The following is a 26,181-nucleotide window of genomic DNA, read 5'->3' on the forward strand; positions in this document are numbered from 1 at the left end:
TGTACATTCACAACGATTTGGGACACATATAATGCGATTTAATAGAAAATGATGTGAATGGCGTTCTGTTCCGCGGCAGGCTTTTCTGTCGGCTGCATTTAAATGCGCGGCTGGAGTTTCCCGCTCTGTGCAGCACGCAGTGTCACGTGTCAAAATAAACAACACGTGCTGCCAGTGATTTCCGCCTCTAGAGGCCGCTCTCGTACTGTATAATGCCAGCGGACCCTTCTCAGCCGCTCCAGAAATGGTTGCAAACCAGAAAACTATCGGCATGGATTTTTGCCGATAACCGATAGTTGCGGCAATCAACTATCGGTGCCGATTTATCGGCAAAACCGATGAATCGGTCGACCTCTAAAAACATTACTTGATTGTTTAAGCATCCTGGCCAGCCTATGACAGCTTTGTCTAAATAATGTTTTCTGCAATACTGTTTGATGCTGCAAGTGGTGCAGAAATAAAACATTTCAGCTCCAAAGACATAGTTCACCCCCCAAAAATATCCTGTAATTTTATTCACCGGTCATTCCAAATCCATAAAACTTTTGCTCATCTTTGTAACATTAACAAAGAAATGTTTAATATCTCATCATCTTGTTCATCAATTGAGAGTAAGACACATTTTAAAGCTTTAAACAGTTCATAAAGACCTAGTGCAAGTTATCCATATGAATCGAGCTGTTTAATCCAAGTTTTCTGTAGAGACACAATAGGTTTATATGATAAACATTTTAACTTGCGATTTTATTCACGTATAAACAAACACAGATCAATACATACATTGAGAACATAATATATGGCAAATGGAAGCTCATGGAAGCTTTCAATGGATGGACAAAATTATAAGAGAATATTAAAAAATATCTTAATTTGTGTTGAATGATTTATGGGTTTGGAACGATTTGAGGGTAAGAGATTGACAATGTTACTTTTTTAAAGTTAAACATGATGTCTACCAACATTGATTAAACTTCAGATCTCTATGAATTGAATGTAATACTTCTGGGTTTTTTTAACGAGTTTGTTCACCCTCACTAAGGAAATTCATTAGCTGCAGCAGCAGCCATCTAACACAACCTATCATTTCTGTGTTTCCATTGGACATCTTTAAGAATCCGTTGTTTTAGAGAGCACTAAAGAAGACAGATTTAATATACTGATGCAGGCCATTATCATATTCATGAAACACATGGGGCACTGTGTGTGTGTGCGTCAGAAACATGAGCCCTACCCCTCTCATGAAGACATTAAGGAAGCCTGCTGATAGCCCGTATCGTCTCCATTGGCCTTAAGTCCATGCATTAAAAGCACATTGATTTCTCATTTAAGTGCGTGTGTGCATGTGCAGTGGGAGTCTGGTCCCTTCTGCTAAACAGCTGTGCCTCAGTCTAATTATTGTTTGAGTATAAAAGGGGTAGATCACAAAAAGAAAGGAGAGACAAAGAAAAGAACAAACAAAATGATCATAGCTGATAGCTATCAAATCAGTATCTGATAATGTATATAGAGACCATAGCAAAAAAAGACTAGAATCATTTCCCTTCAGTCAGCTCTCTTTCTCTTTTGTTACACACACACACTACTACTGGAGATGCTGAGCTGATATTAGAAATGTCGCTGTCTCAAAGAATTCCCATCAGTTCATCCCTCTATCACTTTCTCTCACACACTCCTCCTCTCTCTGTCCACAGTCATGTACACACACACAGTTTCTCACAGTCATGCTGTCTCGCTCTTTAAGTTTCTCTTCACTCAATCACTGTCTCTCTGTCTGTGCGTCTATGACAGTAACACACACTCATTTCCTCATACAGTCTCTCTCTCACTGTGTGTGTGTGTGTGTGTGTGTGTGTGTGTATGTGTAATGTGTTTGCTCAGCTCTTTTCCAGTTCAGTTGACTGGGTCTCTGTCCTCAGGTTCTGAGAGACATTATAGATAACTGTAAACTATAAAGTCCTCGCACAGAAACAGACATATGTGTGCCTCTGTTCTTAAAGGGATAGGCCTAGTTCATCCAAAAACGTACCCTTGTGCTGTTCCAAACCTGTATGACTTTATTTCTTCTGTGAAACGCAAGATATTTACAGAATGTTTAACTAAACAGTTTTGGGCCATTGACTTCCATTGCATGGACAAAAATCAATCAATCAATCAATCCATAAAATTATTTTTATGTTCCACAGAAGAAATTCATACAAGTTTAGGCTATAATGACAGTAATTGACAGAATTTTCATTAAGTTTCATTCTTAATCTCTTTAAGAAGCCGGCAAGTTGTGACAGTTTTAAAGTATTGTTCCCAGTCACCATGTCGTAGTATTTTGTAAAGTATCTCAAAATGATTTTTCATTTAACATGTTTTAAAAGCCCCAATTTTAAATTGTCATACAATGTTTAATTCAAAATTTGACAGCTAGATGTGGTTACAGCTAACTGGCCCATGCTAATCAGCCAAAACATGACTCCTTGGACCCGACTGGACCAACATAACATTTTAAATTTGTCTAGCACTGCCATTGTCTTTTATCGTCATGAACATCTGAAAATTATACTAAACAGATAAACTGTAAAATCTTTGATCTTTCTAAATGTTTGAGTGTTCACTAATGTACGACCTTGTTGTTGACATGCTGTATTGAAGCCCGGCTGCTGAACTAACACGAGCGTACTCCACTCTCTTATCAGCCAACTGAAGGTTGTTCAAGAGGAATGTCTGAGGTGGAGTTAGCACAGTTTGGGTTGGTAACAGTTGCCAGGCAACACTGCTTTAGTCTGTAATAGTTGCTAGGCAGCACAGCTTCAGGTTGGCAACGTCAGCTGCCTGTGTGTGTGTGTATGTGTGCGTTTTTGTGACAAATGAGGACATAAATTTGTATAATGACATAGGTATTACAAGGAGAAGGTAACCTTTCAGGACATTACCCCATGTCCCCACTTTTCAAAATGCTTATAAATCACACAGAATGGAGTGTATTGAAAATCTGAAATATCAAAGTTTCCTTTAAGGGGTAGGGTTAGGTGTAGGGTTGGTGTAGGGCAATAGCACATACAGTTTGTACTTTTCACAAAAACAAACGTGTGTGTGTGTGTTTTCCTCTACTCAAATCTCATTGGCTGAGACTTGAGTAAAAGTGTTAGATAAAACTGAAGTTATTTGCTGGCAATTGGCCTCAAACTCATGAAAGATGTTATATCTAATGTGCCCAGGTGGTCTCTAAAAAATTGTATAATCTGTTTGTCTTACTTTTCTTTGATATAGTTACAGTCTTTTATATTTCTTTCACATACACTCTGTCTTTTCAAAGACTATATGAATTATAGAGGAAGTTGACATGACTTTTCTTCTGCGTGCATGTCTGCTCCCATGGTAACACTATGGTAATGATAACTCAGTTCTGAATGGTTGAATTTGTTGTAATTCTGGGTGTTTTTGGTCTGAGCTTGAGATTGATGTCGATTTGAAGATGAGGGCTGACATTTTAGACAATTTTCTCTTCCAGTTAAAATGGACCCAAGCAAAGCCAAAGCAAGATCAACCACTGAATAACACTCATTGGTTTCTGAATGAATCAATTGTTTTGAACAAATCAGTGGAGAACGATTCAAGTCACTTAATGCCACCTACTGGCATAATGCAGAAAGAGGCACTGGAAAAACCCCAAACTGACAGTCTGTCTTAAACTTGCAAACATAGTCAAGTACAGTGACACAAACAAATAAACCTCCCAGTGCTGTAGGTATCAGCTCGGCCAATCAGATTCAAGGACCAGAACTAACTGTTGTGTAGTTGCATTTAAATACACATTTGCTCAATGTAAACGTATGCACAATTTTATGGATATTTATTTATTGACAATTTTTTAATTAAAACCTTGAAAAAGCGCTGGGGTTACATTCCCCGTGTATTCATGTAATTTCTCTGTTGTCAATCTCAGCTGTTTTATTGTTAGCTGTCACATGACCAAAGCTAGTGACTGAATTATATGTACTGCCTTGACAAATCAATAATTCTCCCCCATTCGCTCTTTCTCTCGTGTTCTGTGTGTATGTGTGTGTTACACCGCTGCTTTGTCAATGTCTGATAAGGTGAAACTCTTCCTATAGATCAGACTAATCAACCAGTTAATTATCCAATAAATCAATTATTCATTCTCTTGTAGACAGTAGTCCTCCTGAGTAACAGGGGCATCAAACTTTTTGCTTGGATGTCGGGTACACTAGCATGCATTATTAGTTTGTAAATATAAGTCTGTCTCTGTGTATATCTTTCTGTTGATCTCATCTGGTGTGTTGAACTGACTTAAATGGTTTATCTTTTTTCTGTACAGACTTGTCGAAAAACCGTTTTTGTGAAATCCCTCCAGAAGTTTGTATGTTTGCGCCGCTGGAGTCATTAAACCTCTACCACAACTGCATAAAGATGGTTCCAGAGGCCATTATCAACCTACAGATGCTCACCTACCTGAACATCAGGTAACAGCCACGCTATGTCTGTTAGCTCATGTTAACGTCTCATCATAATTGATCCGTTTCTTAGACTACCTTGGCATCAATAAAAATTGTGTCTTTTGAATGAAACTGTATTTAAATATATTGCAGACCCACAGAAATGAATTTGAATCGACTCCTAATGCAGTAGCTGTAAACCCTGATTGATCACTGACAATTTGGAAGTTTTGTTTGATCAAAAATACAGTAAAAACAATAATATTGTGAAATAATAATAATAATAAAAATACAATTCAAAGTAACTTTGAAGTAAGTTTTCTATTTTAATATGTTTTATAATGTAATTTATTCTTATTAATTTTCAGCAGAATGTTTTTTTTTTTTTTTTTTAATTACTACTTTTATTCAGCAAGTATGCATTAAATTGATCAGAAGGGACAACAAATACATTTAACATCACAAAAGATTTCTATTTAAAATAAATGCTGTTTTTTTTTTTTGGAACGTTCTATTAATCAAAGAATCCTGAGAGGGGGTGGGAGGGAAGAATCATAGTTTCCACAAGAATGTTAAGCAGCACAACTGTTTTCAGCATTGATAGCAGTAAGAAATTTCTTGAACAGCAAATCAGCATTAGGATTAGATTTCTGAAGAATCATGTGACACTAAAGACTGGAATAATGGCTGCTGATGATACAGCTTTGTCATCACAGGAATAAATAAATTCAGATAGAAATCAGTTATTTGTTAACACTTTACAATAAGGTGTAATTTGTTAACATTAGTTAATGTATTAACTAACGTGAACAAACAATGAACAATGCATTTATTACACTTTATTCATCTTTGTTAATGTTAGTTAATGAAAATACAGTTGTTCATTGTTTATTCATGTTAGTTCACAATGCATCAACTAAAACACAATTTGTGATTTTAATAATGCATTAGTAAATGCTGAAATTAACATTACTTCTACAGCATTTATTAATCTTAGTTATTGTTCATTCTTAGTTCATGTTTACTAATGTTGTTAACTAATGTTATTGTAAAGTGTTACCAGTTATTTTACTATATTGTAATGATATTTTACAATATCACTGTTTTTACTGTATTTTTGACCAAATAAATGGTGAGCATAAATCACACAAGATTCTCAAAATGTTACAGATCCAGAACCTTTGAATGGTAGTTACTATCATCTAGCAACTGTAAGAGGTTTAATTGATTTCAGTTTTTCCGTTGGTTCTGTAATTAGTGAAAGTGATAGAGGTTGAAATGTGTATTTATTAAAGCCAATCCTTGTGTTTTCAGTCGAAATCAGCTGTCCGTTCTCCCCAAGTTTCTCTTCAATCTTCCTCTGAAAGTGCTGGTGGTCAGCAACAATAAACTTTTGTCTATTCCTGAGGAGATCGGAAAGGCCAAAGACCTCATGGAACTGGTCAGTGTGTGGAAATAAATGTGTGATTATTGTATATAATGTGTGTGTTTCTGTTGTTTATGCACAGCATGTGTGTTTTCTCTGTTCAGGACATCAGCTGTAATGAGATCCAGGTGCTTCCTACTCAAATGGGGAAACTCCTCGCGTTACGTGAACTCAACATACGAAGAAACTATCTACAAGTTTTACCAGATGGTACAGAAACATACACAAGACAGATTTGTTAACAAAAGCATAAAACTACTAAATCTTCACTGGATATACACTGAAATATGCCACATTTACTCTGTATACTAGTTATGTTAATACTATGAGTTAGAAAAGAAATTCTTATTACACTTATTACTTTCTTTCTCACAGAGTTGTCGGATCTGCCATTGATTAGGTTGGATTTCTCCTGTAATAAAATCACTGAGATTCCCATATCTTACCGCAAACTTAAGCAGTTACAGCACATCGTTCTTGACAACAACCCCATGCAGTCTCCTCCTGCCCAGGTGTGTCTGTACTCATCTGTTACTGTCTATCTCTTCACATGTATGGAGCTGAAGCCATAGATTATTCTTACTGTCTGTTTTTATTTCTTTTCTGTTGGCGCCATCCAGTGGCTGGCAAGGTGAAATCAATAAAGTATCAGGCGTATTCATGCAACAATGATAGTTTTTTTCTTTGTTCCTATCTCACCTAATGTGCCATGTGAGCCAAGTATAGCCTATTTTAATCATTTATTTGGAAGATTAATTTAAATCAATATCATAGTATGGCTTAGTGTGATTAATCAATCACAAAGGCTGTGATTTAATTAAATAAATAAATGTGCTGTGGTTTCAAAGCGCCAAAAAATCCCCTGCTAAAAAGCTTGATGATTTATTGTTTGAAAATGAAGAAATGACATTTTAGTATTATATTTATTTATATATCAGTACTGTTTACTGTTTTACTGTGAAATATATCTATTTTACTAAATACTTATTTTTTTACAGCTTAAATTTCTTGTTGTGTTGTTTTGTATATTTCTCATTTTGTTTTATTTTTAATAATAATCACAGTAAAATCATCATATGTTATGGAATGGTTTAAAAACAGTGGGGAAAAGATGTGTGTGTGTGTGTTTACTGAAAGAGATTTGAGCTGATTTGAGTGTGACCACCCAAATTTTTATATATTTTTTCCATATAGTTCAGCCTTAAACGAATGGTTCACACTCAAAAAATCTACTTTTTAAAAGTATTTTTTATTTTCTATGCAGATTTACTACCTACAAAATGTAGGTTACATATTTCTCTTTGCAGTCATGTCTATTTCCCATTGACATGGTCTGCACAATGGTCTAAACGTGCAGATTTAATCTCATCAGAGCGTGTTGTCCTTACGGTTAACGAAACAATAGCTCAGTTGGTTTTTCCTTCCTCCTTTTCATTTTAGTTAAATGTTTTTGCTAAACAATGACGTAAAATACTGATCAAGATATAAGGTCTTTTTCTATGGCTCGTTTTGCTGCGACACGCAGATTTGGAGGACAGCCAGTCCTTCCTGTGACTGAAACTATCTATAGTATGTGTAGTTTTTCTGGGAAATTTCTTGGCAATACCCCCAGAGAGAAAGTATATGCATGTACACGTAGACACCACTCAAGTGACTTCATTTTTTTAAAGAAGATATTTTATATTTTTATCTTATTAATATCTTTTTTTTTTTTTTAAACAAAAGCTGAACAGATTCCTGGGTGAAATGCCCATAGATCCTTTCTTACATAATTGGTTGCATTGGACTGAGTGTAAATATTTACATTGGCTTACTACCGTATTGACCCGAATATAAGAGGATGGTTTTTTTTTCTTGGAAATACACCTGAAAAAACGAAATTTATATAATGAAAATTATATTCAATAATACACCCACAACAATAGGTGGCGCCAAAGATGCTTAAAACGAGTGTGCCATGAAATATGTAATGTAATGTGTGCTGTAAAGATCAAAAGTGAAAACAAAAGAAAAAGAAAAGCTTACAGCGGCACGAGTCGTGACTGTCATGTTAACCTGATGGGACAAAAAGTCCTCTGTGAGTGATTTTAAAACATAAGACAGTACCCAGATTTGAAGACTGCAATAAGATTTCACTTATATTGTTAATAAAATTTTGGTAGGCTACTATGAGATGAATAGCCTAAATGTTATATAATTCAGATGGGCTACCTGTTATTTTTATGGCATATCAAAAAGTGTATATTTTTCAATGTCATTGTTGGTACATTTTACCAGTGTTTACCATACTTTCAAAACTAAAATTAAAATAGGAGAAATATGCAATATGAAAATAATTTAAGAAAAAAATGCGTTTTACAGAGGGAGAGAAAAAAAAAGATTTGATTTTCAAAAAGCCTTTTTCCAAAAGGTACATCTGGAAAAAGGGGGGTCATCTTATAATCAGGGTCGTCTTATATTCGGGTCAATACGGTATAATGTATGTGTTTATGCAAGTTTATGTATACATATGCACTACTGTTTAAAAACTTGGGATTTGTGAGGGTTTTTTAAATGCTTTTGAAAGAAGTCTCTTATGCTCACCATGGCTAGTTTATTTGATCAAAAATTCAGGAATATTATTACCATTTAACATAACATTATTTCTGTAATGGCAAAGCTGAATTTTCAACAGCCATTGCTCCAGTCTTCAGTTTCACATGATCCTTAAGATCTTATATTCTGATCTGATGCTTAAGAAACATTTTTTCTTAACAATGTTGAAAACAGTTGTGGAAACAAAAGAACAGCATTTATTTGAAACAGGACTCTTATAACATAAAATGTCTTTACTGTCACTTTTAATCAATTTAGTGCATCCTTGCTGAATAAAAGTATTCATTTCTTTAGAAAAGTCTAAACATTAGTGTGTCTGTGTATATAGGTTGTCTGAATATATAAGTTGTCTTTGTATTGTCCCATCTTGTCAGTTTTAAGATTAATTTATCTTCTTTGCTTTCAGATCTGCCTAAAGGGAAAGATCCACATCTTTAAGTATTTAAACCTGCAGGCATGTCGCCTGGATAAAAAACCAGACACACTTGACCTGCCTTCTCTGGGAAAACGCTGCTTGCCTCAGCAGCTGACAGACAGGTACCTACAGCCTTTCCTTTCATCCTCATGTCTGTGCAACTGTAGTAAGCACACTTATGTTTTAACAACTATGAGTAACAGCACTTTCAGAGCCCCATGAATCATATTCTCAACATCTATTTGTAATAGGTGTTTCCTGCTGCACAAATGCAAAAGCATTTTTAATCTACTGTTTGTGGGTCACTTGTTTTCGGTACTTTGTATTTCTCCAGTTTTTCTTAATATTTTCTGCACTAAGTGCTATCAAGTTTGTTTAGGGTTATTAAGGTTTTTTTGCCCACAGTTATTTGCACGCAATCTTTTTAATGCAAACAATGTATTGAATTATAGGGGATGCTGACACAGACAGGAATAAAATCTCTTGTATAGAACAGTTACTTCCAGTCTTCGTCTCTGATTGGTCAGGAGTGCTAAAATACAGACCATCAGCACCATTTCTATCACTCCTCTTGTCTGTGTGTGCCTGCTGAGGATTTTACAGTGACTCCTTCCGCAGGTCACATTGATATGCCAGTAGGTGGCAAGTGGCGACAGCTGACTGTCTTTGTTCGCCCAACCAATTAGTGAAAAAACACTGACTCTGTTTCTTTCAGGAAAGAAACCGAGTGAGTCATAGAGAATTATTCAATAAATTAATATATTAATATTAATTGAATTAAGTTACTCAAAATCTATTCAGCAATATTACTCGATAATGAGTTGTTGTATAAATGCACGATGGTGCTGCTTCTTTGACTTTTTTGACACAGTAATTGACCCCAATCCTTTAGCATCTTTATTTCGGGTTTTCACAGAAAATGTTAAAACTGACATTTTAGAGATAAATAATATAGCACTTACAATGTACATAATTGGCTAGACAATGTATGCTATTTAATTGAAAGTTGTCCTCTTCACCAATCCACTGGGTATTTGGTTTTTTGACCTACTGTTTGCCCTTGAGACTTGAGAAGAGCAATTTTTAAAGTCAGAATGAAACCCCAATTTTACATTACTTTAAAGGGACATGTTCTGTTCAAAATGTGTTCTTTTCTGTAATAATTCGGTATGCGTGTCTTTTTTTTGGATTAATAAAAAATTGCATAATCTCAGTGCCCATAAAAGAAAGTCGTTTCACTCAGAATAGGGTCTTCAGGACACTCCTTGATTTTTTTATTTATTTATATATATATTTTTTCCTTAACTTATTTACATAATTGCCTGTTGACCGTTGTTTAAAAGTTTTGAATCTTCCAAATGTGATATTGCTTCATTTCAGCTGTGTGACTTTTTGTGTCTTTTGTTTACATGTATGTTTGTTTGTTTAGTATGGAAGATTTCTATCCCAGTAAAAACCATGGCCCTGACTCAGGTATTGGCAGTGACAACGGTGACAAAAGACTGTCGACTACAGAGGTAAACGCACATATACAGACATTAGTCATACATGCTCAAACAAGCTGTTTTTTTTCACTTGATACAATGGGAAAAAAATGTTTTGACAATTCTACCAGGCAACCAAACAAGAAATTAGGGTGGGGTGGGCTATGCTCATATTTAGATGGGTCGGGCCCACTTGTGCAGCCTAGCCTGACCTGGATGTTTAAGAAAAATGATCTGGCAGGATAATTGATGAGTTCTATTATGTGGGAGTAACACAAGTAGCAGTTACTAAATAAATCCCTAGAACAGTTTGCCAGAGGGTGTCTCTCACTATAAAATGTGATTTTTTTTCTTTCTTTTTTCGTCTCACATTTCTCCCTCTCCTGCTCTGTGTCTCTCGTTCCTCAGCCGTCTGATGACGACACCATGAGTCTTCACTCTCAAGTGTCTGAGACGGCACGGGCTGACGCACACATACTTCTCACAAAGCTGGACTCAAACAAAGGTGTGCTTTCAGCATTAGTTTTATTAGTCATATAAATATTGACTAAGCACTACTCACTGTTTAACTGAGGATGTAAAAATCTAACCTCTGCTTACCTAGGCCAAGTACAAATACATTAGCATATCTATTGTCATGATAAAACTTTTCAGAGCGTTGTCATGATAGAAATGTATATAGACATTCATGCATAGATTGTGTCTGCAGGTACCTGTCCGCTAGCCCCTTCACTCACTGTTCATGTTAACCAAAATAAGTGGGACTTAACTTCTTTCATTATAAAATTTTAATGTACGCACAGTAATGTGTGTATCAGATAGAATTTTAAGATTGTGTGAATTCTGATGTAACCTACACACCAAATCCTAAATTACTTTAAACTCATTTTCAAAAATCTCATTTTAATCTGCATATTACAAACCACATATTTAGCACAGGTTAGGTTTTTGTTAAAAGGATGTTTTGGGGATCTTTCAGGCTACAAACAAGCAACTAAATTAGAAATAGATTTTTGTCGTCTGTCTGTACAAAGCCTTACTAATCCATGAACTTCTATCCACAATTATCAGACACCTTTTATAGCTACCTGCACACAATTTCCTGTTCTCTTTGTCATTCAATAGTGCTATGAAAGACAGTAATTGTCAGTTATTCATTTAACAGTTCAAAGAAATCAGGAAATTGCCCAAACCCACAAAGTTGGGTATTTTTTCAGAGAGGTTTGACACATCATGTATTTCTGTAATTATGTTGCATAATTGTGACTTAAAATTGACACCACAGCTTGATCACAATCAAAACATACTTATATGCAAATCACAAATAAGGCTTCTTTGTGTTTGTGAAGTGTAGCATCACCGGTGTGTTTAGTTGGTAAATATAATTCAACAAAAAGAAAGTGTCACACCATAGTTTTCTCATCTCAATTATGTGTAGATCAGGATCCATATGACTTTATTGACCCAAATCCAGACGAAGAGGCCACTCTGTCTGAAGGAGATCTACAGCACAATGCACCCTATGTGTCATGTATAAAGGTACTGTATGTATAAATCTTCACACTGACCCATTTGTACATGCTTCATTAATCGTTACCTGTCAAACAAAGACATCACACACACACACACACACACACCTGAGTACATGTATACATAAAAGCACTCACTAAACCAGAAACTGTGAAAGAGCTTCCCCCCTCTTGTTCTCAGGAGCTGGAGCGGGTTCTGAAAACGCACCAAAGTAAAGACAAAGAGAACTGGAAAGAGGAGTCAGGGTAAGTCTGTCTGGTGTCTTGTGGGAGATGTTATGCAGCCCGTATTCATTCCCGTATTTGTTGTTCAAAGTCAATTTCCTTTATTATGATTATCATAAATAGCGCCTGAAACACTTCCTGCCTATAAAAACTAATCTCAAAAACATCCCTCACCCGGAATTTCTCTTCTTGGAACTTAATTGTGTGTTTTCATGGTCAATTGCCCATTCAATTCTGCTCCTGATGTAAAGTTTCCAAGAATTACAACCTTCAGAGTCTCCAGCTGCCATTACCACCGACAAATGTAGCCCCCATATTTCCATATAAGCTGAGGCAGGGGAGATTTGTAATTGGTGCAACATGCTGTAAATCAAATAGAAATGAATTGTATTAATTGCATGATGCACAAATTAATTATTCAAATTAAAGAATTCCATTGTAATTTGTAATTGCAGATCAAAAAGTAACTGTAGGCATTACTATATTGTGGCAGGTGAATGTAGCATTGAATAGAAATGATAAAAAGTAAATTTACATGTTTTGCTGTCATATATTTGATGTTTTACTTGAAGAAATTTCTAAATTATGAACCGTTATAAAGGAGGGTCTGAAAAAAATACCTTTAAAAATACCCTTTGTTATTTTGGATTATAACGAATACTAAATTAACTGTAATTGAGAGGCCACTTTTGCATACGTACACAACCACTCAAATGTTTGGGGTTGGGGAAAAGTCCCTTATGCTCACCAAGGCTGCATTTATTCTATAAAAATACAGCAAAGCAATAATGTTGTGAAATATTATTCAAATAGAAAATAGAAAACAGTTATTTTAGGATATTTTAAAATGTTATTTATTCTTGGGATTTCCGGAAGCCATTATTCTAGTCTTCAGCGTCACATGATCCTTCAGAAATTTTTCTTGGTGCTCAAGTAACTTGGTGCTCAAGTAATATTTCTTACTATTATCCATGTCAAATACAGTTGTGCTGCTTAATATTTTTGTGAAAACCATAATCATTTTTTTCAGGATTCTTTAATGAACAAAGTTCATAAGAACATCATTAGAAACAGAAATCTTTTGTAACCATGTAAAAGTCTTTACTGCCACTTATCATCATTGCTTAATAAAACTGTTATTTCTTTCTGCCACCCCAAGCATTTGAAAGGTAGTGTGTAAGCATAAGTAATATTCTAACACGTTATAGCTGTACATACTGTGGTTGCACACTAATAATTAAAGATCTAAGCTGCTGACGAAAAGGGAAAATGTTTGGGGTGACGCATAAACATGTCATAACGGATGAAGCCTCTTTAGGAGCAAAAAGACAAATAACTGAAATGAATGGATTAGCAAGACATGAAAACTATTTAAACTTTCCAACTGCTTATTGATTTTATATTGGCACTGTGTTCCAAACAAAGTCTGTAACAAGTAGCAGCTGTAGTGTAGTGCTCTTAAATAAACATATGGGGGGCATTCACACAGAATGAGTATTTGTTTAAAAAATGTGAGATGCAGGACAGTGGAATGAACTACAAAGCGGGACATCTAGAGATGCAATTTTTAAAAGTTGCACTTCAAACTTGAGCACTGTGTTTATAAAATGACATGTCAAAAGACACAAAACATGTCCCTTTAGCAAATAAAAAACAGTGGAAAATCAGAGCAATGGAATGCAGAAATTTGTTTTTTGCGAATGGCTGCTTAGACGAACACAAAAGTCTAGATGTCATTGTGGTTTTGTATTTCGGTTGCTGTATTTTGCTTAAATTTTTGACCTGTAAAACACTGAAAGCGAGGGAGAGGAAAAGTGACACGCATGTTTTGTCAAAGCAAGTGACTCATTTTTTCCTTTTTTTTTTTTTCTTTTTCTTTCAGATTACTTAGAATAGGTGTGTCACATTTTTTTCTGGCTTCCATCACCATGTCTTTCATAGCCAACAAACCACTACTGTGTCTCTGATTATGCAATGCGCTATTACAAGGCATTGTTTTGTAATCAGGGTTTTTGTGTTGTCAAAATGAAAAGTTCATTTTTCATTAAAATAGCAGTTTGGATGCTTTGCAATCAGTCTGAATTCTAAAACAGTGGGGCTTATGCGGATAAGAGGGTCAACATGGCTGCTTGTGTAATGTGTGTTTTTCAGTTTGTGATATCAGAATCAGAATCAGAATTAGCTTTATTCGCCAGGTGTGCGCAAACACACGAGGAATTTGTTGTCGTTTTTTTAAGGTGCTCCTGGTACATATGTACATACATACATACAAACATGCATACATGCATACATGCATACATACATGCATACATGCATACATGCATACATACAAACATACATACATACATGCATACATACATGCATACACATCTGACATGAGAACAGAAAAAACATTTAAATAGTAAGACTTAACAATAGATAATAATAATAATAATAATAGGTATGAATCTGGAACAGTAGATTTATGTACAGATTTGTGCATTATTTACTCTATATACAGCTGTATAAATAAACAGATATGTATATGTATTTACATAATACTTGAGAAAGAGGCAATAATTAAAGATGGAGAATGAATTACAGGATGAATTACAGAACACAGGTAATGATCCATGTGTTAGCTATTTAAGCTGGAGATGGCATGGGGGAAAAAACTGTTTTTATGCCTAGATGTTCTAGTGCACAGAGATCTGTAGCGTCTGCCTGAAGGGAGAAGTGCAAACAGGTTGTGTCCGGGGTGAGAGGGGTCTTTGATGATGTTACCTGCCCGTTTCTTCACTCTGGAGTTGTACAAGTCCTGAAGGCTGGGCAGGTGCACACCAATGATCTTTTCTGCTGTCCTAACAGTCCGTTGAAGTCTTCTTAGATCTGATTTGCTGGCTGACCCAAACCAGACAGTTATAGAGGAGCACAGAACCGACTCAATAACAGCTGAGTAAAACTGTTTCAGCAGCTCCTGTGGCAGGTTGAACTTTTTCAGCTGACGAAGGAAGTACAACCTCTGCTGGGCCTTTTTCACGATGGAGTCAATGTGATTGTCCCACTTCAGGTCCTGAGAGATGGTGGTGCCCAGGAACCTGAATAACTCCACTGCAGCCACAGTGCTGTTCATGATGGTGAGTGGGGGGAGAGCAGGGGGGTTTCTCCTGAAGTCCACGATCATCTCCACAGTTTTGAGCGTGTTTAGCTCCAGGTTGTTGTGACTGCACCAGACAGCCAGCTCCTTAACCTCCTGTCTGTAAGCAGACTCGTCGCCGTCCTGGATGAGGCCGATGACTGTAGTGTCATCTGCAAACTTCAGGAGTTTGACAGAGGGGTCTTTAGAGGTGCAGTCATTTGTGTAGCGGGAGAAGAGTAGTGGGGAGAGAACGCAGCCCTGAGGAGCTCCAGTGCTGATGGTGCGGGTGTTGGATGAGAGTTTTCCCAGCCTCATAAGCTGCTGTCTGTCTGTCAGGAAGCTGGCAATCCACTGACAGATGGAGGTGGGTACAGAGAGCCGAGTCAGTTTGTTCTGAGTTTTGCACTGAACCAAGGTTTGTCATTGTTAAATGTTAAATAAGTCCTGGTGGGTACACACATGTCCTCATAGAAACTGATGTAGGACGTCACGGTGTCAGTAAGCTCGTCCAGATCAGTAGCTGCAGCCTCAAAAACACTCCAATCAGTAAGTTCGAAGCAGGCCCGTAAATCCTGCTCTGCTTCAGCAGTCCATCTTTTAACAGTTTTTACTACAGGCTTAGCAGATTTGAGTTTCTGCCTGTAGGCTGGTAGAAGATGAACCAAACAGTGATCAGAGAGTCCCAGCGCTGCACGGGGAACAGAGTGATATGCATCCTTTAAGACAGTGTAGCAGTGGTCCAGTATATTTCTGTCTCTGGTGGGGCATGTGATGTGCTGTCTATATTTAAGCAGTTCACTGGTGAGATTAGCTTTATTAAAATCACCGAGAATGATAATGAAAGAGTCCGGATAACGCTGCTCTGTGTGTGTGATTTGATCGGCCAGCAGTTCTAGGTCACCACGCCACAAGATCAGGAGGAGTGTACACACTCACCAGAATAAACGAGGAAAACTCCCGCGGTGAATAAATAGGCTTGCAGTTAATAAAGAGCAGCACATCTTCTTTAAAACTGTCACGTCTGTACACCAGCCTTCATTGATATAAAAACATAATCCACCGCCTCTCGTTTTCCCCGAGGACTCGGTGACGCGGTCTGCTCTGAACAGCTGGAAGCCCGTTAGATGAAGCGCGCTGTCCGGGATGGCTCCGTTCAGCCAGGTTTCCGTGAAGCAAAGCGCAGCGGAGTTTAAAAAGTCCTTGTTTGTGCGGGTGAGGAGTCGTAGTTAGTCTGATTTATTTGCCAGGGAGCAGAGATTCGCCAGATGAATGAGCAGAGTCTTAAACCTGCACTGTCGGAGTTTCACGAGCGCGCCGGCGCGCTTCCCTCGCTTGCGTCGCCTGGAGCGCTTGTATAGGAACGCAGCTCCTCCGATTAAAATGTCCAGTAAAAGGTCTGAATGCTCAAATGTAGGCAGAAAGTTATTTGGTGTGCCATTTCTGATGTCCAGGAGTTCGTTTCTAGTAAAGCTGATCGGGAAAAAGTTGCTTAAGACAGGACAAACAAACAAAAAAAGAACAAGTACCAAGCAGCGACAAACCATGGCTGCCATCTGCGGCGCCATCTTGTAGCATCTTTTGCTATCTGATTGCTTCACTACTCAGTTGTTAACCCTGTGTAATTTGTCTATTACCTCCACTGTTTTAAGTGCTATACATAGATATTGCACAGTTATTGAAAATTTCCTGTAAAAGTACTGACAATCTATGGGAATGTGATAACTCTGAATAGGGGCACTGGAACTGAGGTGACTGCAACAACTGAACTTATATGTACTTGTGTTGACTTGTAAATGTAATTCCTGGTATAGATTGCAATTTCTTAAAGGGGTCATCGGATGCAAAATTCACTTTACAAGTTGTTAGAACATAAATGTGTGTTGGAAGTGTGTGTGCACTTCCACCCTATAATGATAAAAATCCACACAGTGTTTTTTTTTTTTTTAAATCCCTATTTTAAAATCCCCTTTCTCAAATCAGGCTGTTCTGAGATTCCTGTCAGAATGACATAGTTCTGTACAGGCCCCTCCCACGATAGTTGATTGACAAGTATGTCTTACCTTAGACCCGCCTTGAATGAGTTGACATCCGTCCACAATTGTGTCGACTCCAGTGCAGGGGAAGACAAGATGTCTCCGATTAAGCTATTGAGGTGTTCTGTTGTTGGATGTAATAATGAATATAGCAGTCGTCAGTTACTCCCGACATCTGAGCCGCTGAGGACGCAGAGGATTAACGGTACTTTCGTTTTGAAGGGAATGCGCCGATCCCCGATCTGCCTAAATGTGTCTGTTCGTACAAATCATTCGTGATCCAGCTTCATCTACATAAGAAGTGAGTATAAGGGTTTTTTATGGATCTTTGCAAATCGCCTTTCCAAATAATGTGCTAATTAGCCAGTCACGCCATGGAAGAGAGGGGTGGGATCAGCAGAGCTTATTAGCATTTAAAGCAACAGCGACTAAAAAACGGCTTGCTGAAAACAGAGCTGATTTTGACAGGTGTTTTTTACACTACCATTGGATACATTTTAACCAACGTATGTTATAGACTTTTCACTAAGACCCTAAAGAATCATATCATCCGATGACCCCTTTAAACAATGTCTATTGGTATAGAGCACATTCTAGGTGAAGTATGAAGTTACGGTGAAGTTAGGGTTCAACATAGTCTAACAACAAAAAAAAGGTAATACGTTACTTTAAATAATATCATAGTTAGAACTATATATGTGACCCTGGACCACAAAACCAGTCTTAAGTCGCTGGGGTATATTTGTAGCAATAGCCAAAAATACACTGTGTGGGTCAAAATTATAGATTTTTCTTTTATGCCAAAAATCATTAGCATATTAAGTAAAGATCATATTCCATGAAGATATTTTGTAAATTTACTACTGTAAATATATCAAAACGTCGTTTTTGATAAGTAACATGCATTGCTAAGAATTCATTTGGACAACTTTAAAGGCAATTTTTCTCAATATTTTGATTTTTTTTGCACCCTCAGATTCCAGATTTTCAAATAGTTGTATCTCAGCCAAATTTTGTCCTATCCTAACAAACCATGCATCAATGGAAAGCTTATTTATTCAGCAAAATTGACACTTAAGACTGGTTTTGTGGTCCAGGGTCACATATAGTATCTCACAAAAGTGATTACACCCCTCACATTTCAGCAAAAAATTTTGTATATCTTCTCAAGGGACAATACTACACAAATGAAACTTGGATATATTTTAGAGTAGTCAATGTGCAGCTTGTATAGAAGTACAAATTTACTGTCCTCTAAATATAACTCAACATATAGCCATTATTGTCCAAATAACTGGCAACAAAAATGAGTACACCCTAAGTGAACATGTCAAAACTGTGTCCAAAGTGTCAATATTTTGTAGGGGCACCATTGTTATCTAGCACTGCCTTAATCCTCCTGCGCATGGAATTCACCAGAGCTGCACAGGTTGTTGCTGGGATCTTCTTCCACTCCTCCATAATGACATCACGGAGCTGCTGGATGTTAGACACATGGTGCTTCTCCACCTTCCACTTGAGGATGCCCCACAGGTGTTCAATAGGGTTCAGGTCTGGAGACATACTTGGCCACTCCATCACCTTAACCTTCAGCTTCATCAGCAAGGCAGTTGTCATCTTGGTGGTGTGTTTGGGGTCGTTATTATGTTGGAAAACTGCCGTTCGGCCCAGTTTCTGAAGGGAGGGCATCATCTTCTGCTTCAGAATGTCACAGTGCATGTTGGAATCCATGTTTCCCTCAATGACCCGCAGCTCCCCAGTACCAGCAGCACTCATGCAGCCCCAGACCATAATGCTGCCACCACCATGTGTGACTGTAGGCAAGACACAATTTTCTTGGGACTCCTCACCAGGGCGTCACCACACATGCTAGACACCATCTGAGCCTTACAAGTTCATCTTAGTCTCATCAGACCACAGGACATGGTTCCAGTAATTTATGCTCTTGGACAGGTTGTCTTCAGCAAACTGTTTGCAGGCTTTTTTGTGAGCCAGCTTCAGAAGAGGCTTCCTTCTGGGACAACGGCCATGCAAACCGACCTGTTGCAGTGTGCGGCGTATGGTCTGAGCACTGACAAGCTGACCTTCCACTTCTGCAACCTCTAAAGCGATGCTGGCAGCACTCATGTGTCTGTTTTTTGAAGCCAGCTTCTGCACCTGACGCACAGCACAAGGACTCCACTTCTTTGATTGACCCTTGCGAGGCCTTCTCTGAGTGAAACCCGTCTTGGAAAACCTCTGTATGACACTGGCCACTGTACTGTAACTCAGTTTCAGGGTGTTACTGAACCTCTTTATAGCCTCGGCCATCTTTGTGGAGAGCAACAATTCTGATTCTCAAATCCTCAGAGTTCTTTGCCATGAGGTGCCATGTTGAACATCCAGTGGCCAGTGTGAGAGAATTGTACACAAAGCACCAAATTTTAACTTTAAGATACACAAATTTGTATAGTCCTGTCAAGCAGACAAAAACATGAACATGATGAATAGGACATGTGGCTTTGCATGGTTAAACGACATATAGCTGTTTTCACGTAGGGTGTACTCACTTTTGTTGCCAGCTTTTTTGACAATAATGGCTGTATGTTGAGTTATTTTCAGAGGACAGTAAATCTTTACTGCTATACAAGTTGCACATTGACTACTCTAAAATATAACCAAGTTTATATATATATATATATATAAAAAGTTAAAGAGCAGACTTAATAGTGTAGATGGAGCTTTACATTTGAGTGTCTTCTAGCAGGAGAGAGGATGTAGATTGCTAATAACAACTACATTTTCATTTATGAACCTGAAATGGGCATGCATATGTTTATTTAGTGCCAATTAGTATGATATGTATGATGGTAATTATATAAAATGTTTATACATTTTTTATTTTTTTTTATTTTTTTTATTATTTCAAATCATATCAAGTATCAATGCAGTATGAATGCTATTTTCATCTTTGCAGATTGACAGCTTCTTTTTATTTCATGTGTTTTTTTGTTTTTTTTGTTGTTGTTTTTTTACATATGGTGTAGCAATGATGTTGTGACACCTGTGTTACAAGCCTGGGCTGTTTTTATCTTGGTATTCCAAAGAAGTGATGCAATGTTATGTACCATAAAATTCCCTTGCGTTCTGGTGAATTGACTTTAAAACCACAGAAAACAAACAAAAATCTTTTGGCATGCCTCACCCAAAGAGGGGGGGGGCTTTGGGGCTCAAGCCCCTGCCCTTTTTCAAAATTATTCATAAGTGCCCCTCTCAGACAAATAGCAATGATATTGTGGTCAATAAAACAAAATGCATTTGAATTATAATTAACATGACAATATGTGGTAACTAATTGCTCAAGTCGGAAAATTCCTGTTTATTTTATTTGTCAATCTGAGGCGTTGCTCTGGGTTGTGTGTGTTTTGCTCAACTGACTGATATTCCACAGTCTGTTCGGAAACCGAGGCACTCGAGACAGAAGGAAAAAAACGGGGAAAAAAGACAGAAGTGCTTATTTGTGAAGCGATCTGGATCTGCGGGTTGTCTCATTTTATAAATCAAATTACATCGCTGGGAAAATGGATGCTAAATGACTACAAAAGCACTGCACAAAACCGTGCAGCGCCAAAAGTCGCAATAATGGTAATCCGTATTCAATTCAATTACATTTATGTATGATGCATCATGCACCGTTTATTATTTCATGAAACCATCATAGTTAATGAAGCCCAAGTGCCACCTACAGGTCTATTATATGAAGTGTAGGCTGGCGAAATGGTGACGTGAAAGGACTTTATCATGTTACCATTTTTGATAATTATGCAGCATTATGAAAGTGTCTTATGCTCATCAAGCCTGCATTTTTTTTAAATTTAAAAATACAGAAAACCTCTAATATTGTGAAATATTATTAAAATTTAAAATAATGTTGATCTATTTTAATTACTTAAAATAATTACTTTAATTACTTTTATTTAATTACTTTAAAATATAATTCATTTCTGTGATCAAAGTTGAATTTTCAGCATCATTGCTCCAGTCTTCAGTGCATGATCCTTCAGAAATCATTCTAATATGCTGATTTATTATCAATATTGGAAACAGCTGTGCTGCTTTTTAATTTTTTTTATTTTATTTATTATTTATTTATTTATTTATTTTTTCGGAACCCATTATGCTTTTTTGGGGTTCATTGATAAATAAAAAATTAAAAAGAACAGCATTTATTCAAAATAGAGATGTTTTCTAGCAATATCAATCTTTACTATCACTGTTTCTATCAATTTAGCAAATCTTTGCTGAATGAAAACTAATTTCTTCAAAAAACAAAAAAAAAATACTGACCTCAAGCTTTTCAACGTATATTGTTACAAAAGTTATATTTTAAATATATACCGTACCCAAGTCCGCCTATCGGTGCAAACTCCTGTACAGTTTGCTTCTGATGTGAAGGCAATCATAAGAAATCACAGAAGTGAACCGCTATTGATTTCGTATGAATTGGTCAAAGTGTGTATTTTTGCATTTACTCACTCACTTTTCTCATCAGTGTGACCGATCTGTTGCAGCATAGAGAATTTATATGTCGTTCCCTTATTTATTTATTTATTTACGCATGTATTTATTTATATGATAATGTTTAATGTATCGCATTAAATGCATTTCTTATTTATTTATTCATTTGATCATAGGTAAGCAGTAATCATATACACATTGTTTTGTGTAAGTGTCGAAAATAAAAAAAACTAGGGGGAAAAGTTTGCAAAAGAATAGGATGCTTTTCACAACAATAGACTAAAATATAAATACAGTATATGACTCTTTGCGGCTACATCTATGTGTCATGATGTACAGTGCACACTTCCCTCTCTAAAAACTTGTTTTGGCACCAGTTCAATGAAGAAGCCTTGAAGTAGCAGGGCTGTGCCAGTGCCAACAGTGTTTTGTCTATGGATAATTGTTTTGATATTTTACCACAAATGACACACTAATGTACTTTCATTGCCATAAGTAATGCTTTATATGTTTGATTTACTTTACCTTGGTGTTCCATAAGTGTTAACATGAGTAGGATCATATTAACAGAAAGTTTCATTGCATTGAATCAAAGCACTAAACCGAAAACAGATTTTTTTTCGTCCAGTGCTGCAAGGCTTCCTCCACTCTTGAGTTATATTCAAATGTAGATTTATGTAAACACCATTGCATGTTAAACGCTGTTGCTATTCCAGTTTGTAGGATGAGCCGGAAGATCTCATTTACATCCAATATTATGGGAAGATCCCAAATACTTAATATAATGGGTGGAGCCCTCTTTTGCAGTGAATTTGGTGAGTCACAATAAATGTAAAAACGAAAAAAAAACAAAGTTTGTTCGCAGATTGAAGGTTCGTTGGAGTTTTATATCGTAATCGTCTTTGTGCCTTTTAAGGTTGCCGAGTCATAATTTTTTCCAGAGAATTCCCAGGTTCTGTAGTATCCAAACAAAATAAACAAACAAATGCTTGAATCATTAGGTAAATTCCAAGTTAGTAGCCATACATTCCAATTTTTCGGTGTTCCAATAGCGTATCCGCTTGAGTGGGTGTATGAGTACGTTTGATTCCTGGATGAGAAGAATTCCTTGTATGGGAAAAAGAAAGGGGTGGAGTCAATGTTGTTGTTGTTTTTGGGACAGATTCCCAGTCAATAAATCTACTTTTCTTCCCCCAAAATCTTTTTTTTTTTCTTTTTCTTATTAGTATAGAAAATGTGTAAGACTTTTTATAAAATTCTGAAATTCTGAAAGCATTTACATCGCTGCTGACCTTACATCTCAGAGTGGTACCGCAATCTCCAAATTACTCTAAAATGCTTTAATTTCCTTTCAGCATTTATTTTCAGAGAGCAAATACCACTTGAAATTATGTTCAAAGCAGTTGCCATTGAAGTGGATGGGGCTCTGTTATGTCTGTTTTGGAGTTCAAAGTTTTGGTTTGTGGCATTTGAATCATTGTTTTGATTGTACACTGTTGATTGTACGAGTGCTCTTGATACACATTTCCTATATTGCTATAGGAAAAAGACATTCTTTAAATCATGTTAGGCAGTTTTTGTTTATTTTATAAAACCTGTGTTTAGGCTGGAATACACTACACAATTTTGAAAATCTGAACAGATTTTAAAACACTATGCAATGGCATCACACACTTGCAGACTTAAATGGTGACAGAGGAAAAACTGGCATCATACACTAATTGATTGTGGATCACATATTATCAGACTTCGTATTCACTATGTATTCTGAAGAAAATCGGGGCAAAAGTTGTGTAATGTATTTCACCCTTTAGTCTAACTTCTAGCTAAAACACCTTGAGATTTGCACAGTTAATTGAAATGAGATGTGCTTTCGATGTGCCTCACTGGCTGTGAAGGTAGTGGTGTACAGATGGCTGGGCCTGGGTGACAATATATTCCAGTAATTATGACCAAACATGCTCTGCTGCCAAAGCCATGCTAAAATAACACATTGAGAAGGTAGAACTCCCCCATTCTAATGACCATGTTTGGCTATTCAAGTAATTGCAGTGAAAACAAATCTTGTCATACAAGGACTTTGTGCGCTTTCAGTTTTTTTTTTTGCAGCAGTTTTGGGAGGGTCTTCTCATGTTCCAGAATCACTATACAGTACAAAATGGTCTACTGGCCTGCACAAAGCACAGATGTGAACCCAGTCAAACACCGTTGGAATGAATTGGAGCAGCTATTGAATAGATTGTAGATTGATGGTGAATAGAGTATTGCAACCTCCAATGACTCAGAAAACTTTCTCAAGTGTTTGTCTTACCAGTGTTTACAGCTCTTGTAAAATGCATGTACAGTATCTGCTCAGAGGCTTCATTAAGATCCTGTATCATGCTAAAAATATGAAGGCAGCCACTGCAAGAAATTAGTAAATATAATATTGCGCCACCATAAATAAATTAAACAAATGAATGCATGCATTTACAGCCACATTCCTTCTGTTATGATATTTCTAAACGATTAGATCTTTTATGAATTACTTTAACATCACATGGACTCAGACCTTTACCGATGACTTAAATGTTATAAACGCTTCTCAATTTTGCAAGTAACATGATATAAGAATTTAACTGTTTGACTAATGGTGATTGCATACCGAGTCTGAAATTTTCGTATGCGTTTTTTTTTTTTTTTGTATTCGTCATTCTTTCCTATCAAAATGCTGCTACGGATGCAAAAATGCAGAAAATCGAACCTGATCCAAATTTTTTTATGACGGACGAAAGTTTTGGAGGCAGTGTGTAAACGTGATTGACGCAATGTGAGGTCGTATTTATTTTTTACCGTGTGAAAAATTCGGATGAAATTTTCGGACTCGGTGTGCAATGACATAAGTAGTGTTTCAGAATTCATCAACAACATCCCTTTGTCTCCCTCTCTTGTCAACTTCAGCTCAGAGAAAGAGCAGTTAGCTGAAGAAGACGAGGATGACTTAAAGGAAGTGTTGGATCTGAGGAAAATCGCAGTACAGCTGCTACAACAAGAGCAACAGAACAGGTGATCTTTCATGATAAATCACACATGGTCATGCAACGTTCAGAGCCCATCAAACATGCACACAGTATCTCCATCAAACTCCCTGCCTTCTTTGTAGTATTAGGGCTGTCAATCGATTAAAAGAAGTCATTAATGTCTTTGAATTGACTACGTGTAATAAAAATTGGTTTATATAATGGGGCTGTTCTGGATTGGATATTTGAGTCAATCCACATTGATTACATGGAATGTTATATGCTTTATATATTACACTAGTTTACAGAAGATTTTGCAATTGCAGTTGCAGCTCTGAATGGTTTTACTTATGACAAAACTACCTGACATAAAAACTTTAGAGAGAGAAGGTAACAAAAAATCATTCAGGGCTTTACAAAAAACATTAGGGGCTTGAAGTGAAATTTGGGGCACTCGAAAGTGAAAATTCTCAAATCATTTCATGTTATTCCAAACCCATAAGATTTCAAAACACAAATTAAGGTATTTTTAATGAAACCTGTCAGTCAGGCTTGTATGCAGGGTTTCATAAATACTGAAATACAGAGGTCCCAAAATTAAGCTTGATTTTCCTAATCTACAGATAAGCATTTTAAGATGTCTGAAGGCCCAAAAAATTGTATACAGTAACAGCAGCTTTAAAACCAACTTCAGTTGGGCAGGTAGCCTAAATATTTGTCAAGAAGATTCATATCAAACATAAGAATCAGGTGAAATGTTGCAATGGATGATCTGCAAGAGAAAGAACGGGCACAGGTTAAGACATTTGAGCAATTTAGTAAAATTATATTTCACCCCTGTGCATCATTGTGGATTTAAATTACAGAAATGTCTCAAACAGTACATAAACACAAGCAAATATGAGCAGTTTGTTTGAACAAGAAAGCTCAGTTAGTTCAAGCAACCTCAGAGTGGTAGGTATGGCCATGCTGTGAGTTTCCGTCCCTCTATTGAAAGTCCAGGAAACCTAAACTTGAAGATTAACCACTGTCTTATGGGTTTGAAATGACATGAGGTTGAGTAAATGATGACGGCACTTTAATTTTAAGCCCCATTTTCCTTCAAGGGCCGGTAGCTAGTATGTTAAGTTTGTATGCTTTAAGTTTTATTACCAAAATTATTTTAGTTGTATTAGCACAGTAAATTGAAGGCCCTATATAATATAAATATATCTTTTACAATCATGGCCAAAAATATCGGCACCCTTGCAATTCTGTCAGAAAATGCAACCCTTCTCTCAGAAAATTGTTGCAGTTGCAAATGTTTTGGTACTCACATTTATTTATTTTTTGTTTGCATTGGAACAACACAAAAAAAACAACAAAGAAAAGTCAAATCTGATACAATTCCACACAGAACCCAAAAAATGCACTGG

At 36.7% G+C, this 26,181-nt stretch overlaps 1 protein-coding gene across 7 annotated transcripts in view; it reads left to right on the forward strand.

The window, feature by feature from the left end:
- Positions 1-26,181, forward strand: part of lrch2 (leucine-rich repeats and calponin homology (CH) domain containing 2) — a 92,249-nt gene that overhangs the window by 42,094 nt on the left and 23,974 nt on the right. For all 7 annotated transcript variants that reach the window (XM_058776807.1, XM_058776808.1, XM_058776801.1 and 4 more), the window contains 10 exons: positions 4,328-4,472; positions 5,760-5,886; positions 5,976-6,081; positions 6,247-6,383; positions 8,873-9,003; positions 10,311-10,398; positions 10,774-10,870; positions 11,804-11,904; positions 12,076-12,140; positions 24,708-24,812. In XM_058776807.1, coding sequence (XP_058632790.1) covers positions 4,372-4,472; positions 5,760-5,886; positions 5,976-6,081; positions 6,247-6,383; positions 8,873-9,003; positions 10,311-10,398; positions 10,774-10,870; positions 11,804-11,904; positions 12,076-12,140; positions 24,708-24,812 — 1,058 coding nt within the window. In that variant the 5' untranslated portion in view covers positions 4,328-4,371. The remainder of the gene's footprint in view (positions 1-4,327; positions 4,473-5,759; positions 5,887-5,975; positions 6,082-6,246; positions 6,384-8,872; positions 9,004-10,310; positions 10,399-10,773; positions 10,871-11,803; positions 11,905-12,075; positions 12,141-24,707; positions 24,813-26,181) is intronic.

Source organism: Onychostoma macrolepis, chromosome 05 (assembly GCF_012432095.1).
Source record: "Onychostoma macrolepis isolate SWU-2019 chromosome 05, ASM1243209v1, whole genome shotgun sequence".
Classification (NCBI taxonomy): domain Eukaryota; kingdom Metazoa; phylum Chordata; class Actinopteri; order Cypriniformes; family Cyprinidae; genus Onychostoma; species Onychostoma macrolepis.